The sequence below is a fragment of the Polypterus senegalus genome, chromosome 8, assembly GCF_016835505.1.
Source record: "Polypterus senegalus isolate Bchr_013 chromosome 8, ASM1683550v1, whole genome shotgun sequence".
NCBI lineage: Eukaryota > Metazoa > Chordata > Cladistia > Polypteriformes > Polypteridae > Polypterus > Polypterus senegalus.
The window spans coordinates 104,167,435-104,184,592 of NC_053161.1; the positions used below are offsets into that span (position 1 = coordinate 104,167,435).

General features: G+C 38.4%; 1 protein-coding gene across 1 annotated transcript in view; it reads left to right on the plus strand.

Annotated features, from left to right (window-relative positions):
• The window catches only part of LOC120534171 (thymidine phosphorylase), a 57,404-nt gene that overhangs the window by 31,222 nt on the left and 9,024 nt on the right, over window positions 1-17,158 (plus strand). The window contains exons 5-9 of the mRNA XM_039761526.1: window positions 2,987-3,116; window positions 6,409-6,527; window positions 11,247-11,409; window positions 11,862-12,089; window positions 15,321-15,461. Of these exons, the coding sequence (XP_039617460.1) occupies window positions 2,987-3,116; window positions 6,409-6,527; window positions 11,247-11,409; window positions 11,862-12,089; window positions 15,321-15,461 (781 nt within the window). The remainder of the gene's footprint in view (window positions 1-2,986; window positions 3,117-6,408; window positions 6,528-11,246; window positions 11,410-11,861; window positions 12,090-15,320; window positions 15,462-17,158) is intronic.

Sequence of the window (17,158 nt, forward strand, 5' to 3'; positions counted from 1 at the left end):
TAAGATGTTGTAAAAAGGAACAACCTATTTCTTTACCGTGTTCCAACAGCTTTTCAAACAACGTATGTGGCAACTCATTTTTTGCCAAACAGTGCATGGATCTTAAAGCTCCCACAAAAGTTTCTCTCTGTAAGTTAACACAGATACAGGTCTTTCAATTTGACCGATTTCCAGTTTGCTGTAGTACACGCTTTCAAAAAAAGGTCAGCAGAAGACTCAATGTGCGTTTTACTTTTTTCATGGTCCAGCAAGCTTTTTTTTTCGAATTCTTGTGTATGGCAAGTTTACCCAAAGTAACCCCTCCTTTGGGGGGGTGTGTGTTTGAGTATTTCATGCACAATGAGCACCACTATAACATTTTCTTTGACCATTAGCCAATCAAAATCTTTAAACCATTGTTTGTTTATGCTGGATAAGCAGCGCTTAGATTTATCAATTGGCAGAATGTGTGCTGAAGAGACTTACCCTGATGGACCATCCTCTGCAATGTCTTTGTCTGAAATTGCCACATGAGGAGTTGACGCCGCACTTTCATTAGTTTGTGAATTCTCTTTTCTGAAATAACTGAGCAGTGTTGTTTTCTGAACACTTCTTTTGCTCATGTTGGAAAAACGTTTGAAAAAAATTGAAAGTACCTATGAATAAGACTTTTGAGTGGGAAAGGGAGGGCCTGTTGGATATTCAATTCACACTTGCACTACGGCAGGTAGGCCTACGCATTCTCGACATTTCTACTTTAATCTCGACGTTTATGTCGAGAATAAAGTTGCCATTTCCACTTTATTTTCGACATTTCTACTTTAATCTAGACGTTTATGTCAAGAATAAAGTCGCCATTTCCACTTTATTCTCGACATTTCTACTTTATTCTCGCCGTTTATCTCGAGATTAAATTCGACATGTTGACTTTATTCTCGTAGTTTGTCATTAAATTCGAACATCGTAAACTAAACGTCATCTTAAAATAAATATTTAATTTACTAGATTTTCTCAAACCCCGTCATAAGTTATGTAGCAACATGTCAACATCTCGACTTTATTCTCGACATATAGTTTTTTTTCTTCACCGTGGCCCTAATACGCTTCCGTACAAAACTTTCAGCAATTCAGTGACAAAACTTTTACTCAGGACACAGTGTGTGCTGCAAGGGTTTCTGCACACTTTTTGCAATATGGACACAGGTCCAAATATGAGCAAATATAAGAACGTCAGATGGGGTCACTTTAAACAGGAACCACAATGAGCGCTACAAGGATTTTTGCACACCTAATGCTTAAACAACTGTATATATATGTATGTATGTATGTATGTGTAACCAATATATATATTGGTTTGCTATGTACTGTACAAGAAGAGAGCTGATGTACGCTCAGCCGCACTATACAGAATTCACTGATGCTGAGAATAGAGAGCACTTTCTGACGCCTTTTTTTCTGAATACCTGACAGGCTGGTTCAACTAGACTTTTTACTTTATTAGTACTCCTCTTGCCCGCCCACCTCCACATCCTCTTTGCTTGTAAACTGCCACTCCACTCCCGCTATTAGCATGTACAGCCCCCTCTTGTCCGCCATAACTCCTTGCTACTGTATTAAGCTGCTACACCCCCGCTATTACCATGTACAGCCTGCTCTCGAAACCCCACCTCCCCATACTCTTTGCTTGTGAACTCTGCTCTGCCTCGTCCACGCTATTAGCTTTAGCAATATTTGCCCACCCGCCTGCTCGTCCCTTGCCATCTCTGCAGATCATTTGATCTGAATGTGCCTGCAGATCTGTGGCTGTCATCTCACAATGTTATGCGAGATGACAGCCAGGCGCTCAACTAAATTAGCTGGGCTAAAAGACGCTAGGGAGAACACTGGAACAATGAAACTTCATCAGTGCGTTTTTTACTGACAGTGTTGTTCACAGGCCTCCCAGATGAAGCCAGCTGTGCATGGGCACGTCTTATTGGAAGAACTCAGGAATAAACTATGATTCTGCTGGAACTCTGGGAACAGCCTAATGTGTAATTACAAAACAAGCTAGTAAAACTTAAAATAAAAGAAGCAAACTTTATGAACCAGAACAGAGAAATTACACCAATTTAGTCAATAATTGAAAAACATTTCAGATGAACACCCTGGTGATGAAGTTGAGGGTCCCAGATGGGTAGTACTGCACTCAATAATTTTGTATTATGGAATAAAGGTTTGGAAGTTATGATTGTTGACTAGAAGCTGAAAAAATAGTTGATTTTAAAAAAGAAGCTGAAAAAAAATATATACAGTATATAGCTGATTTTGAAATCTGGCCTAATGGGAAACTGCTTGTAAAAAGAAGACAAAATCTTGCACTCATCAATGTTTCAGCTGTATATGTAAAAGATAGATCGACGTTTTATTACAGTAAGCACTACACTAGAAGTAATAAACCACATACAGTACAGGACTGGAGTGGATCCAAACATCAGACTCTTCTTACTTACTTGCTTACAGAAAGATGGTGGTGATACTTGAGTTTGTATTACTGTGTTAATAAAAATAGCTTAATCATCCTCCTGTTTGAGAAATTTAGTGGCAACTCTGGGTTTATAGTGCTTGAACAGAAGAAGGGATTCAAGAATTGCATGCAGAGTTTTCGTCATCCTTTCTAAGCTCTAATAATTGGTGAGAATACTTGCTTGGCTTCTTGAATGCCCCAGTTGTACTCCAGTGTGACACAGAGGGATGCCCATTAGATCAGCAAGAAGAGAAATGTGTGCTATTCAATATGTGTATTTAGCAACACCTTCAACAGGATTATCCTAAGCAAAACAAGGATACCGTGGTCTCAAAATGCAAACATAAATGACTGTGAATCAGTGCCTAATCATACAGAATTCCCAATTTCTTTCATATTAAAAGTAATGATAAGATTGTATAATTCTTCAGAAATGAAGAAAATATGTCACAAAGCTATTTTGTTTGGCTTGATAAAAATAAACTTTGCTGTTTACCTTAGGTTAAAAAAATTCTACAAGATGTTGGGTGCTGTATAATTGGACAGACTGAGAACCTGGTACCTGCTGATATGGTCTTGTATGCCATAAGGAATGCCACTGCCACCATTGACAGCCTGCCTTTAATCACAGGTACTGTTACATGAAAAGAAGCAAATGCAAAACAATTAAACAATTGGAAAAGCTATTTAAAAGAAGAAATGGTGTGGTCTGCAAACAAAATGAATGAATAATCACTAGTATACGACTAGGAATTCACTCTGAGCTCATTGTTTTCAAATATAAAAATTTTGCAGTGTGCTGATTTAAATGTGCAAGTCTAAGATGCAGGTAAATATTTGTTTTTATAGAATAATCAAAATAAGGAGTCTTGAAGTTAGGGTAAACGTTCTGGTCTTATATTCAGAAGCCAAATAGTTTTTTTCATTCATGCAATTGTAAAAATCACTCCAAAAAATAATATATACTGCCATATATAGTATGTGTCTATAAAGTTGCAGCAATATGATTGGCTATTTGAAGTAGCAGGTCTTAACAAGCAGATGTGTCTCATGAGATGGCCCCTGAATGTATGAACTCAAACCACACTTATGATGTGGTAGTCTCGCTGGACAAGATGCAAAAACTATATGCTTGGAGACAACCATGAATGAATTTGCCTTAAATGTGGGTTGGATCAATTCGATTGTTGATTGATGTCACATTTCTAGTCTAATCCATCGCTTAATGAAGGTGAAGCTCAAAGTGAGGAGGATTGATTGAAATGGCAGAGTAGTGCTATTGGCAGCATCGTCTGACTAATGGCAAGCATTTGGTTAAGATGAATAAACTGTCTATGGCTCCAAAGTCTCCCGAAAACATCCCTGGTAAACATATAAATGTGTGTTGTGTGTGGAGAATACATTAAATTTGTTAAAACTAAATATCTTGCAGCACGGAAAAAGCATTCTGTAAAAGCAGATTATACTTCAAAGACATCACTGGGCTGGTGGTAATGCATTGTTGCCAGCTGTATGCAGTCGGACTGAACGCAAAGTTGAAAGAATTGTCAGCTATGTGAAAAGGTGAACTCTCAAATGTGCATTCAAGCTACATGGTGTGCTATCACACCCAGTTAAAAGTAGGTGAGAAGAACTCCCACTAAGTGAGGTTTTTGTTATTGATAATGAAAAGCCACAGAAGATGCAAATTTCTGTAGTCCATCCATTATCCAACCCGCTATATCCTAACTACAGGGTTACGAGGGTCTGCTGGAGCCAATCCCAGCCAGCACAGGGCGCAAGGCAGGAAACAAACCCCGGGCAGGGTGGCAGCCCACTGCAGGGCACACACACACCCACATACCAAGCACACACTAGGGAGTAAATGTACCAATCAGCAGTACCAAACTCGGATACCAGCAGAACCCTGGGCCATCGGTGAGGCTGCACAGCATCCAAGCTGCCTGCTTGTCAAAATGAACAACTAAAATAAGTTAAATTACAGTCCAATTAACATGCCATTCCAGAGTATATAAAAACCACATGAATTAAATATTATTCTTAAGACACCCATTTGAAAATGTTCCCATTGCCTTAGCAAAGTCAATAAATCTTGCTAGCCATCAATGTGTTACTTCACTCATGTTTTCGGTTGTACCCTAAATCTTTAAAGTGCATGGACAAAAGGAAATTGGGTGTGAGCTGTTATAAAGAAATCTTTGTGGCATTTCTTTTTCAACTACTGAGGCAGGCAGTGTGGCATAGTGGTTGAGGCTTTGGACTTTAAGCCCTGAATTTGTGGGCTCAAGTCCTGTTACTGACTCTGTGTGACCATGAGCAAGTCACATGACATGCCTGTGCTCCAATTGGAAAAACAAAAGAAATGGGACCAATTGTCTCATAAATGTTGTGAGTCGCCTTGGATAAAGGCGTCGGCCAAATAAGTAAATGTACCAAGACTTTAGCAAGTTGTCTGCTCCCCAGCCATGTATTCTCATGCTGATAATCGCCTCTGGGGCCACGAGACTAATTAGGAGCTCAATCTGAATGCCTAACCTTGAGCAAAGATTCACAAAACAAAGACTAAAACTGTTTTTGTTTGTAAATGAGTAGCAAGTTTGGAAAACTAGCTTTTGTATGCATGAAAACTGAAGAAGCAAAATGTGAGAAACTGTTTTCATATACTTACAGAAAATTAATAGGTAGATCTTACTAAAAATGTTGTTCTTGTGAGATTTTGGTATAATATGATGTGGGGTGATATAGTGATTATCGTAATTTAGGTTTGAAACACCTGATAAAAAGTAGATCTATTTATCAACTGTTATATTGGCATATTTATCATTTGCTTTGCCTAATTAAAAAGATGCATTTGTATGTATTCTCTCTTTTATTGTTATTTGATTATGGGCCAAGTTAACACTGGTCTGTTGCACAATCAGTTAAATATTCATAAAAGAGAGAAATAAAATGTCAGTTTTAGAGTAGTAAAACAATAACTTTCAAATTAAATAAAAAATATAAATGTGGTCTTTTGTTTTTTTGTTAATTACAAAGTAAATTGTAATTTGTATTGTTTTTTTGAAAGTGCCGACTCAATAAAGCAAATATGAAAAATAAAATTAACATATAAAGTAAAATTTAAAATGCAAACATTTTATGGAATCTACATTAGAACTTTATTTGTACCTTGGGAAAATTTAGATTTTTACAGAAGCTAAAAAATGATTATAGCAAACAACAACAACCCCCCTCCAACACATACACAGTAGTACAAGAATATCAAGAAAAAAGAAAGTTACTGATGTGGCTGTCACAGCCCCAGTGACGCATTATGCAGACGTATTGCTGTCAGTATAAAGGAGCCCCAGTCTGCTGAATAAATCTTTGGCTGAAAGTCCTCAGTGTTGGTGTGTCACAGAGAGAGAATGTGTAGCATTGTTCATAATGGCACTTCTGTTTTCAGTCTCTCCTTTTGCTGTGACCTCCAGGGGTTCCTCCCCTGTGCATCCTGTAACTGAGCGTGCCCTTTTAATTAGCTTGTTGATTCAGTGGGCCTCTCGTGAAGTGATGTTACCAGCCCAGCACACCACAATGTAGAAAATCACACTGGCCATCATAGAGTTATAGACAATGTGAAGGATGTCACTTCCCTCATTAAATGAACTCGGTTTCCTAATGAAGAAGAGTCTGCTCTCCCCTTTCTTATACAGTTCATCTGTTTTCCAAGACAGAGTAAAGTGAAAACTAGACAGGACTGCTGCTTGTGGTACTGTGTGTTGCTCACATCCACAGTCTCACAAACTGCGGTCTGCCTGACAGACAGTCCAAAAAGCATTTTGGAAGAATATCTATTATATACAGTCAAAATCAATGCAGACAATTTTATTAAAGCATCCATAGTTTGGAATGTCCTTGGATAACTTACTATCATAATTTTGTAGGATCAATTATTTCAAAAAAGGCAGCAGAGTCACTTTCAGCTCTGGTCATGGATGTGAAGTATGGGAAGGCAGCGTTCTACAAGGATATTAGCAGTGCCAGAGAGTTGGCACAGTCTCTGGTAAGTAGACTCTGTGCATGCATCCTTCTATTCAATTTTAAACTTGTTATATCTCACTGTAGGGCTGTGGGAAGATGAAGCCATCACTCTATTGAGGTTTGGGCAGAGATTAGCCATCAGCCACAATGATATCCACCTGCACTCACATTGTTCTGGTAAAGTGTAATATAAACATAAAATCACCAGAAAGAATCTAGAATTGCACATAAAATAATTTTCTCAAACCTAATTAATCAAATTCAATGAGTGGGCAGTAGAAGTCTTTCCTGGTAAAATGTGTAAAAGAACAGATTACCTATTAAAAGTAATGATAGACATGAAAACATGAGGTTAGTGTCAGTAGTGAAAGCCAGTCTGGGGCCTTACAAGATGTTCAATGCAAAATAAATGAATATAATGATTATTTTCAAAGTGTTACAAAATTATTTGACACAAATTTAGTCATTTCACAGTCTGTACTTTAGTTTTGAAGGAGACAACAGATTAACTAAAACATATTACTGGGATTAAACCCTTTGCTCCTATTCATATGTAAATGCAGGTTTGCAACAGTGCATAGCCAATCTCACCAGCACTGAATGCAAGGTAGGAATGGACCCCAGATGGAGTGGCAGTCCATTATAAGGCACACAGGCAAATCTGAATGTCTATGTGTACGATAATGACTCTATAAACATCACCCTTTTGGTTCTGTATTTCTTATATTTTTGCAGTCTGTATTAATAAACATCATCCTCTTTAATAAAACCCCAGTGTGCGTCCAGGTGTCCGTGTGTGTGTGTCTTCTGGTGAAGTGCGCAGGCACGGGGCCCATGTGCACGGCACCGTAGACGCGCACACACACTGGAAGCTGGGCACACAGTGAATGGCCTTGCCGCGGCCGCACATAATAAGTAAATGAAGGACATCATTGCTGGGGAGAGTGCTGATTGGGTAGTCGCGACCGCGTACATAAAATCCGTTGCTGGGGAGACACCATACATACAATAATCAGCTCCACGCCACCACAGATTAAAATACTTGCTGGGGAACTGCACAGTACTTGCTGGGCAAACGCCACAGGCACGATTATCAGCTGCACGCCACACATTACATCAGTTGCTGGGGACATTCTGCTGATTGCCCACTGTTGTGACAGAAAATTAAAGTCATATTACGGACATCAAAGCCAGTATTACTGTTAGAGAAAATACAGGCATTTTACGGAAATACAAATCAGTATTACTGCAAGAGAAAATGAAAGGCACACAATACAGTGACGCATATTACAGCCACATACAAGCCAGTATTACTGTAAGAGAAAATGTTAGTAGATTTGTCTGTAATAACATGCCACTCAAAAAAGTCAAGTAGGACAAAAGACACAAACAATCAAATCCTATATAAGCAACATCTCCTGGAAGAACGGTCAGCTCAACAAGTAAAAATCAACAAAAGAAAGGCTGAAAGACAAAGAAAAATACAAGCAAATAGATCGATTGAAGAAAAAGAAAATGACCGTCAAAAAAACGCTAAAAGAGAAAGACTCAGAAGAGCAAACCTTACAAAAAGTTGGCATTTACTTTCCAGAACCAGTATTCAGCCACGGTCAGTTTTATGTTGCATTATCAAGAGTTAGAAGTTTTCCAGATGTTGTTGTCAAGGTTGTAGATGGTCCTGAACAAGGCAAACTGTTGCCAAACTCAGACAGAATAAGTACAAGAAATGTTGTCTATAATGAAATTTTATAGAAACATTTCATGAGGTAAAAAAATAGAACGTTTTTCCTAAATATCTCCTTCAGATATTGTGTATTACAGATTGTTACAAAGTTTTACACTAAGGCAATATTAATTATACTTACTGTATTGTCATATACGTTTCTATTTTTAATATTATTTTACTTTTACTTTAGGCTTCTAGCAAAAATATTTTTAACAAAAAAATTAAGACAACAAACAGAATGAGGTCAAGGTCCTTGCCATTTAATATAGACTGTTTCTACTAATGTTTATGCAATACTGTTCTATTGCCCGTTATTGTAACGGGCTTAATGTCTAGTAACAATATAACTTGTATGGAAGCTGATGTGCTGAGGCCTATACCAATAAATCATATGAAAGAAACAATTAACTGCTTGCAAGTTACTAAGGGTTAAAAAACTGACAAAGCAGTTTTGCTATAATGGCAGGTTATTCATACATATGTTTGTCATAAGGCAGGGTGCAGTAAGCTGACCAAGGACAACTTCCTTTTCAGGAATGCGTCCATTAGACAAAGGAAAGATGACTTTTCCTTCTTTATGGCCCAAATCTGCCATGTACACAAAACAGAAACAGATGACTGAATTGCGCAATTTAAGATGAAATGCTTAGATAAATTATATTATGCTTGTTGATAAGTAAGGGGAAGGGTGAGGGAGGAAAGATATTAAAAGATGATCAACAAAGGGGAACTTTGCTCTTCTGCTTTGCAAAGCATGAATCCTATGTACTCATCTGTGACTGAATAAAAGCTGATTGATTGAGCTACTCCTGTCTTCCTCTGAGATTTTCTTCTACAATCAACAACACAATTTTTTAACATAATGACAGCAGTCAGTCAGTTAAGAGAGTTCTAAGGGCCAGTGACTGACAGGTGGCCTCAAAAATACTGGAACACAATTTTATTTGTATTTGTTGGCAAGTTATTGAAAATTCTTTTAAGAGAATACTGTAATTTGCTTGGAATTTCGAAACTTAATGTTTTGTGTTTTTGCCAAAAGTAGCAATCCACACACAATTTACATTATATGTTCCCCTTCTCTTTTACTCAGAATAGGTCAGCCCAGCCCACACGAACTTGAATTCTAGAGTGACAGTCGGGATTCGACACACTTGCTAATCAACGTTAGAGGAATGTTTGTTTTGCTTAAAGTGACATATCGAAGCCAACTTCTGGGTGTCAGAAAAGGAGAGAATAACAAGAAATGCTTGAAAGAGAGAAGAAAGTGTGACATCTGATTACCCAATTGTCCTCAAAGAAAGGTCAATTTACTAATGTTTGTCCAGTTTCCAAACATGGTGCAAACAAACTAGTTTTCCGGATTGTTCAATCTAACCCAACAACCATAAGATCAAAGAAATCTAGTTAAAGGCTAGTTCAAAAAAGCTGATTATTAGTGAGTGATCCACAAGGAATGAGGTGTATCACAGAAAATCAAAAGACCCCTTTCTGTTTATGAACATTTTAATGCTAAATAGCTTTTAATAAGAGGGTCTGTGAGCTAATGTTGTTAATGCACCTCAGTAAATACATTTATCAAATTTTGCACTGAACTTTAAATGCTTTTACAACGTGTGAGGTAATACACAGATTCATACTGTGACCAGCAGGGTGCACCACTTATCCCCTGAAACACGAGACACAATACCATCCTAGGTTGAAAAAGAAGATGTTTTATTTGATCAAACCTTCTCAAACCTCCAAATCCTTTTCCACAACAGTATAAGGCAATATGTTCTCTTGTCTCCTTCCACACCTCCCATATAGTCTCATCCACTCTCTTCCTGACTCTGACTACTCATGCAGGAAACCTGGCTTCTTTTATATTGGACTTGAAAGTACTTCCTATACCACAGCATTGCACTGGGGTCAGGCAGAAGCCCTGTAAAGAGGGTATAACAATCCCCTGGAGGTCCCCCTTGTTTCATCCAAGGTCCCTGACAGGACTGTTCCATGGGACTGCAATTCCCAGCCTGTTCTGTAGGTATCTATATGGACGTACAACCAGTGGGATGCTGCCATCTTGTGTACTAAGGGAAGACATGTGTAGTTCCCGGGAGTAGTCAACTTCTATCCTTACAAGCAGGCCTCTTGTCCCGACAAGGAACCTGTCTCCATCCTGTTCGGAGTACCAGACCATCCAGTATAGCACTTACAGTACATCTCCCCACCACTGCACATGAAGTAATATTAAAGCAAGCTGCATTCATGCAAATCAGGATACATATAAGTATCATTGCTACCCAGTGGTGAATGCAAACTGTAATGTAGCAGCGATCATATTACCCTGAAAATAAAGCTGAGCAGGATAAACCATTGACAGTGAAATGTCGTAGGTTTGCGGTGCTCTGCATTCCATGAACCCCTAGAACTATTGTGCTACAGTTTATACAGTAAGCCTGGGAATGTTCAAGAAGGGAGGTAGAGATTTCTGAGGCAAACAACAGTGGAAAATGACTGCGAACACTGGAACACCGTGGCTAGTTTCAGTATAAATGTGACTTTACAAGGCACTTGCTATGGGCATAACATCAGAAATGTGATTCTACTGCAAGTGAATCATTCATTATTAAATAAACGTGCCCATTATCAGGCTTAACTCTCATTCGGTGTATGTATCAGTCTTTCCACCTTGGTGGTCGTTACAGTATTATTTGTGATGTTGTGAAGTTGCAACAGTGCAATATTCTACTTTATTATTTCTTCTTCTTCTTCTTCTCATTATTATTATTATTGTTAGTGTAATAATCATTATGGTGAAGCTTATTCTGATATGTTCTTGCTCACCCAACCATCAGTTTCTGACTGAAGACAAGACTTGGCTGTACAGATGATTGTCTTGACTTTAGTGTATCTGCATGTGATTTTTCTGGCTGTTATATTTACATATGGGTAATCAGGGATACACTTCATTTTCTCCACTGCTACATCTCTGTCAGCTTGCTCTCTTAAAAAGATACATGCTATATTTTCTAGGTGACTGTTGGCAGTAAATTGGGCATACGCACTGGAGCCATCCTTAGCAAGATGAATAATCCTATTGGGCATTCCATTGGCAACTCCTTGGAAGTAATAGAAGCAATTGAATGCTTAAAAGGTAGAGGCTCTGCAGACCTGAGGGAGCTTGTTGAGTGTCTTGGTAAGTGCATGAACAACACATCTCACCTTTGGACAACATTAAAGAGTAGCAGATGTTTGATATAATTGGCGAGACCCCTTAGATATTGCCAAACTCATGGCAAAAAGTGTTCTCCCTTTACCCATGTCTGATTTTATAGCTGCGAACTATAGAGGCCTTGTTGGCTGGATTGTTGGTCATTCAGAAAAGATGCCATGGGTGCTCTTTACAAGCAGGAAAGACAAAGTGACTTTAATAAAAGCTCCAAAGTCATATAAAATCTTGTTTTTTTTTGTTAAGCAGGCATCATAAGTGATTTTCTTCGAAAACCTTAATAAAATGACTATAGTGCAGGAAAGTATTATGTGAATCTCAATGTTCTCCCTTTGAGTGATAAAGTAATATAAAATAAATGTGATTTGCACAAAGGGTTTCACTTGTTTACCATCTTTTAATGTACTACAATTCCTTAGGTGGTTACCTGCTTTGGCTCTGTGGAATGGCAAACACAATAAATTGTGGGAAGGAGTTAATTGTCAATACTCTGAAAAATGGGCAGGCTCTTGACAAATTCCAGGCCATGTTAGAAGCCCAGGGAGTCGAACAAAACACTGCCCATTTCCTTTGTAAAGGAGAACCAGATTACTTTACAGTTTTTAGGCGAGCCCAGCATCTTGCTGAACTTAAGACAGAAAAGGAAGGTAAGGTATTCTATATATCTCTGTGTTTAACAAATATATTTTATATTTTTTAGTTTCTGTGCAATGAATATAACTGAGAGAAGTGTCAATGTTCAAAATATACCTGCAGTGTATAGCAGTAAGGGCACTTACGATAATCTTACTCTAAATATTCTAGGTTTTATACAAATAAAAGGGAGACAAGCTTAGATACGAGGAGGGAGAATTTTTTATTGAATGTTTCCTCTATTTTTATTGTTAATTTGTAGCAAGAATCCCCTGTTGTAGTGGAGTATTCTTTAAACTCATCATGATTATTTATCTGGCTGTGAGTTTGAAAGTGTGAAGTACTAACAGTGAGGATGCACACAGGGGACATTGGTGTTAATAGTGGGATTAAGTAGCTAAATTATTTAGCAAACATTGTCTCTGTTAATAGTGGGATTAAGTAGCTAAATTATTTAGCAAACATTGTCTTACTAGAGTACACAAAAAATAAGATTGCTCCCTCATTCCATGAAATAACACTGCCCACATGAGAGAGACATTGTTGTCACACTCAATAATTCTATAAAGTCACAGAATGCTTGAGGGAAATGAGAAGGCTCAGGTCGATCAAATAATATAGTTATAAAGTAAAAATGACTTGTCTGCAGAATAGTCCTTTGAATGATTTGGTATAAAAACCCTGGTCATTATGGAAAAATGTAGTTAATTTATTAAATTAAACAAAACACTACTTTACAAAAATCAAAAGGCAATAATAAAGCTGGGGTGGCACGGTGGTGCAGTGCGTAGCGCTGCTGCCCTGCAGTTAGGAGACCCTGGGTTCACTTCCCAGGTCCTCCCTGCATGGACTTTGCATGTTCACCCCGTGTCTGTGTGGGTTTCCTCCCACAGTCCAAAGACATGCAGGTTAGGTGCATTGGTGATTCTAAATTGTCCCGTCCCTAGTGTGTGCTTAGTGTGTGTGTGTGTGTGTGTGTGCATGTGCGTGTGTGTGTGTGTGTGCATGTGCGTGTGTGTATGTGCGCGCGCGCCCTGTCCAGGTCTGTTCCTGCCTCTCGCCCTTTGTTGGCTGGGATTGGCTCCAGCAGACCCCAGTGACCCTGTGTTAGGATATAGTGGGTTGGACAATGACTGACTGAGTGAATAATAAAGTTCCGAGAAGGAAGAAGGTGAAAATTAAAAAAAAAATCCAACATGTTATGTTTAGAGATTTTAAATATTTGTGTTTGTTCCTGGGTCGATTCTGACCAATGTATGTCTCTCTGACGGTTCTGATACTCTAGGATTTCAAATCTCACACCTTAGATGTATTTAATATGTTGAAAAATTGTACATGTCTTTTCGTGATGCCATTTTGATTTTGGCTGAGTGCTGCCATGTATTAGTTACTTCCAGTTCCACAGAACTTCGCAATGTGTGTTTGCTCATGATGTCATCATTAGCAATGGCAGAAAGGTTGACCCGAGTGGTTCTGGGTTATCCAAGTTTAGGGATAGAACTTTGTAGTTAGTAAATTTTAAAATTTGTTTCTGTGGTTATCAGACCTTGCTCTCACTTTTGACTTTGATTCCTGCTTCATGGTTTGGCCTTGATGTCTCTTTGTTCTGACTTTTAGTTTGTACAGAGTACAGGTAAACAAATTTAGGAAGGTTGGGTAGGTTCCATTATCAAAGTCTCTAATTTGAATTAGTTAAAGAAACATTTTATACTAATTTTGAGTATTTTTTTTAGTTTAGTTTTGTTTTTTGAGTATTTTTGAGTATTTTTTTAGGTACAGTTGCTCAAGGAATTTAAATATATTAATCTCTAAAATACCAATATTTGAACATATTCAGTATATTAAATGCTGCCATCTTAATGCTATATGGATAATGTTACCATATTTCTTAAGCTATAAAAGAGGACACAAAAATAATGAACAACTGTAAATCCCCTTTGGAGTTTTTCTTCATACGATAGAGGTTCCCCCTTGGAGTTTTACTCCATATAAGAGCGGGGGATTGACATTTGTAATTACGTGAGCAGTGAACAGTGCACCGCTAGAGAACCCCTGAACTTTTGTTAAAAATAAAAAATAAAAAAAAACAAGGACATGAATGGAAACTGCAGTGTGAAAAATCTGGACAAACTAAAACTGACGTAGAATGTCCCAAGATGTAAATTAAAATTTCAGTTTGTTACACGTTTTGTAGAAAACCTTGCTCCATTCAGTTCTTTAGTCCTTACTGCTGTCTGGAAGTAAAGCACTTTTTCTACCATCTCCCACTCGCAGATGGCTGCTGAATTACTTAATCAAGATTTGTTTGGTCTTTTTAAGGATCATTCACCTGAACCTAATCGATTATTAGGTTACAAGATAAGACACGTAAATAACCGGGCTTGGGGCTTTCCTGGAAAACCATCTGGAGGTCAGCCAAACGTGAATCATAGAACTATATCCCCTCCTACACGCCCACTCAAACCACTAACTGGCTAGGTATATCCTGTGAATAGCCCAGTCAGTATTTGCACAACAATCGCTACATGAGTTGCCGCTATAATGTCGGGTGGAAAAAATGGAACAGCGAATCAACATCAAATTTCTCACGAAATTGAACAAAAAAGCCACAGAAACTTATGATATGATAAAAACGGTGTATGGTGATTAGAGTTTGTCTCGCACACAAGTTTTTGAGTGGCACAAACCTTTCAAGGAAGGACAAGAAAATGTGGAAGATGGGCTGGGTGGGTGCTTCACCAAGACAACGCTCCTGCGCACAACGCTTTTTCCGTAAAGCAGTTTTTGACTGACAATAACATTCCTGTCCTCGATCATCCTCCCTATTCGCTGGATTTAGCTCCATGTGATTTTTTACTTGTTCCTGAAATTCAGAGTAACCGGAAGGGAACAGGTTTTTCTTCAGTGGATGAAGTGAAGACCGAAACAGCAAGCCTGTTGAAGGGCCTCAAGCAAGAAGACTTCCAGCACTGTTTCAATCAATGGAAGATACAATACATATGGAGCAGTGTAGAGATCGGAAGGGGGAGTACATAGAAGTTGACAATGTTTAGAATGCTGAAATTCATCAGTATTTTTTTTACCAATCTGGCTAGTTTTGTGTCTCACCTCATAGATTATAGTTTAATGTTATACCATACATTACTGATCTAAAATTGTTTACAATTAATTTTTTAACATGTTTCTTGCAAAATCATTACCATTATTTATGTGGATAGCGTTTAATAAACCCTTGTTGTTCTAAGGGACAATACTGGAGATTAGTGGCCTGACCTTGGCAGAGGTGCTGTGTGAGCTGGGAGCCGGACGTACAAAAGTTGGCGAAGTGATCAACCACAGTGTTGGTGCCGAACTCTTAGTTTGTGTTGGTCAGTGTGTGAAGAAAGGTAAGTGGTAGGCCTTAAAAATGCAATCCAAATCAGCTATTAGAGACTGTAACAACTTTACTCAAAGAATTAATTTTCCTGTTTGTGTTCCACAAGAGCTTTTGTGGGGATATTGTTTTTGTATCTTTAATGGGTCACATAAGTTATGTTTTAGCCCAGCAACACTGAAGGCTTGGAGTGGGCTGATACTCACTGGTAAGCAGTACTGACACCTCTTTTTTAATTTGCATTTAGAATACCAGCAATGTTTTGAATGTTGGGAACCCCCATCAAAAATTCTTGAATCGATTGTCACTGTACAGTTGCAGACCAAGTTTAATAGGGGAAGTATAGTCTGCTCTGACCGTTCTTACACAGAGCATCAGTATTGGCAGTTCAGTCCAATTTGTCATCCAGCTGCACTCCCAGGTATTTATAGGTCTGCACCCTCTGCACACAGTCACCTCTGATGATTACGGGGTCCATGAGGGGCCTGGGCCTCCTAAAATCCACCACCAGCTCCTTGGTCTTGCTGGTGTTAAGGTGTAAGTGGTTTGAGTCGCACCATTTAACAGAGTCTTTGATTAGGTTTCCATACTCCTCCTCCTGCCCACTCCTGATGCAGTCTACGATAGCAGTGTCGTCAGCAAACTTTTGCACGTGGCAGGACTCCAAGTTGTATTGGAAGTTTTGGAGGGGATACAAATAAAGTAACATTACTCTATGTCAAATTAGACTGTTCTGTCACAACTTTCCAGCACAGTTTCACATTTTCAAAGTATTGTGAGCATGCATCCTTTTCTAACACACTGCCTAACAGAGCCAGTTCCCAGGCAAAGGATTTACAGGCATGACAATTCTAATTTTCTGCTTTTCTTCATATAAAATGTGAGATATTAGACACACAAGCCTCTCCTCTGTTTGTTAGGTTCAAAACACATGTTTTCTTTATTCCTTGTCACTGCTTTTTATGCATTATACTCTCAGGTAAGTGCTTATTGGTTATCAGCTCACAAAGTCCACCCCTATGACTTGAGACAAAGTCAGATTTTGTTGGTTGATTCAAGGAGTTTTTGGACTGAGTTGCTGGGTGTGACAGAATAGATGACTAGAGTTCACTGGACTGCCTCAGATTGCTAAGATTATATACAGGAAGTCTACAACTGAAAGTCACACTAAAAGTTGTGCAATGTGACATGTCTTTAATTTTATTTAAAACTGGTGTCAGATATTTTTGAGAGGAAATCCTGGGACGAAACTTTTTCAAAGATATAATTTCAAGTCCCACGAGATGAGAGTTTTGCTAGGAGATTTTTTCCAAGTCCCACACTCCTCTCAACCATATTCAACCACGCACACAGTCCAATCACCTGTCAATCGTATGAATGCTTTTGTCAGACACACTTCCTGCTCTCTCAGCACTGATCAATTTTTACGTTTTCCTCAGTTTAAGTCATTTATGAAAAGTTCTCCATTTCTTCCTTTAAAGAAGCTTTTATGGACAGTATTGTTATACATACAATCTACTAATTTCATTCGTAATAGTCCATTTCTGAACAATAATTCTATACGTTCTAGATGACACGTCAACAACTAAGCGAGGAAGAAAAGGCAGCGCGTCAAAAAGGGGCCAAAAAGCGTTGGAGGAAAAATAATTCAAAAAAGAACAATAATGGTCTAAGTGCAAATTCAGAAAGTAAGGAAAGTAATGGTACAAA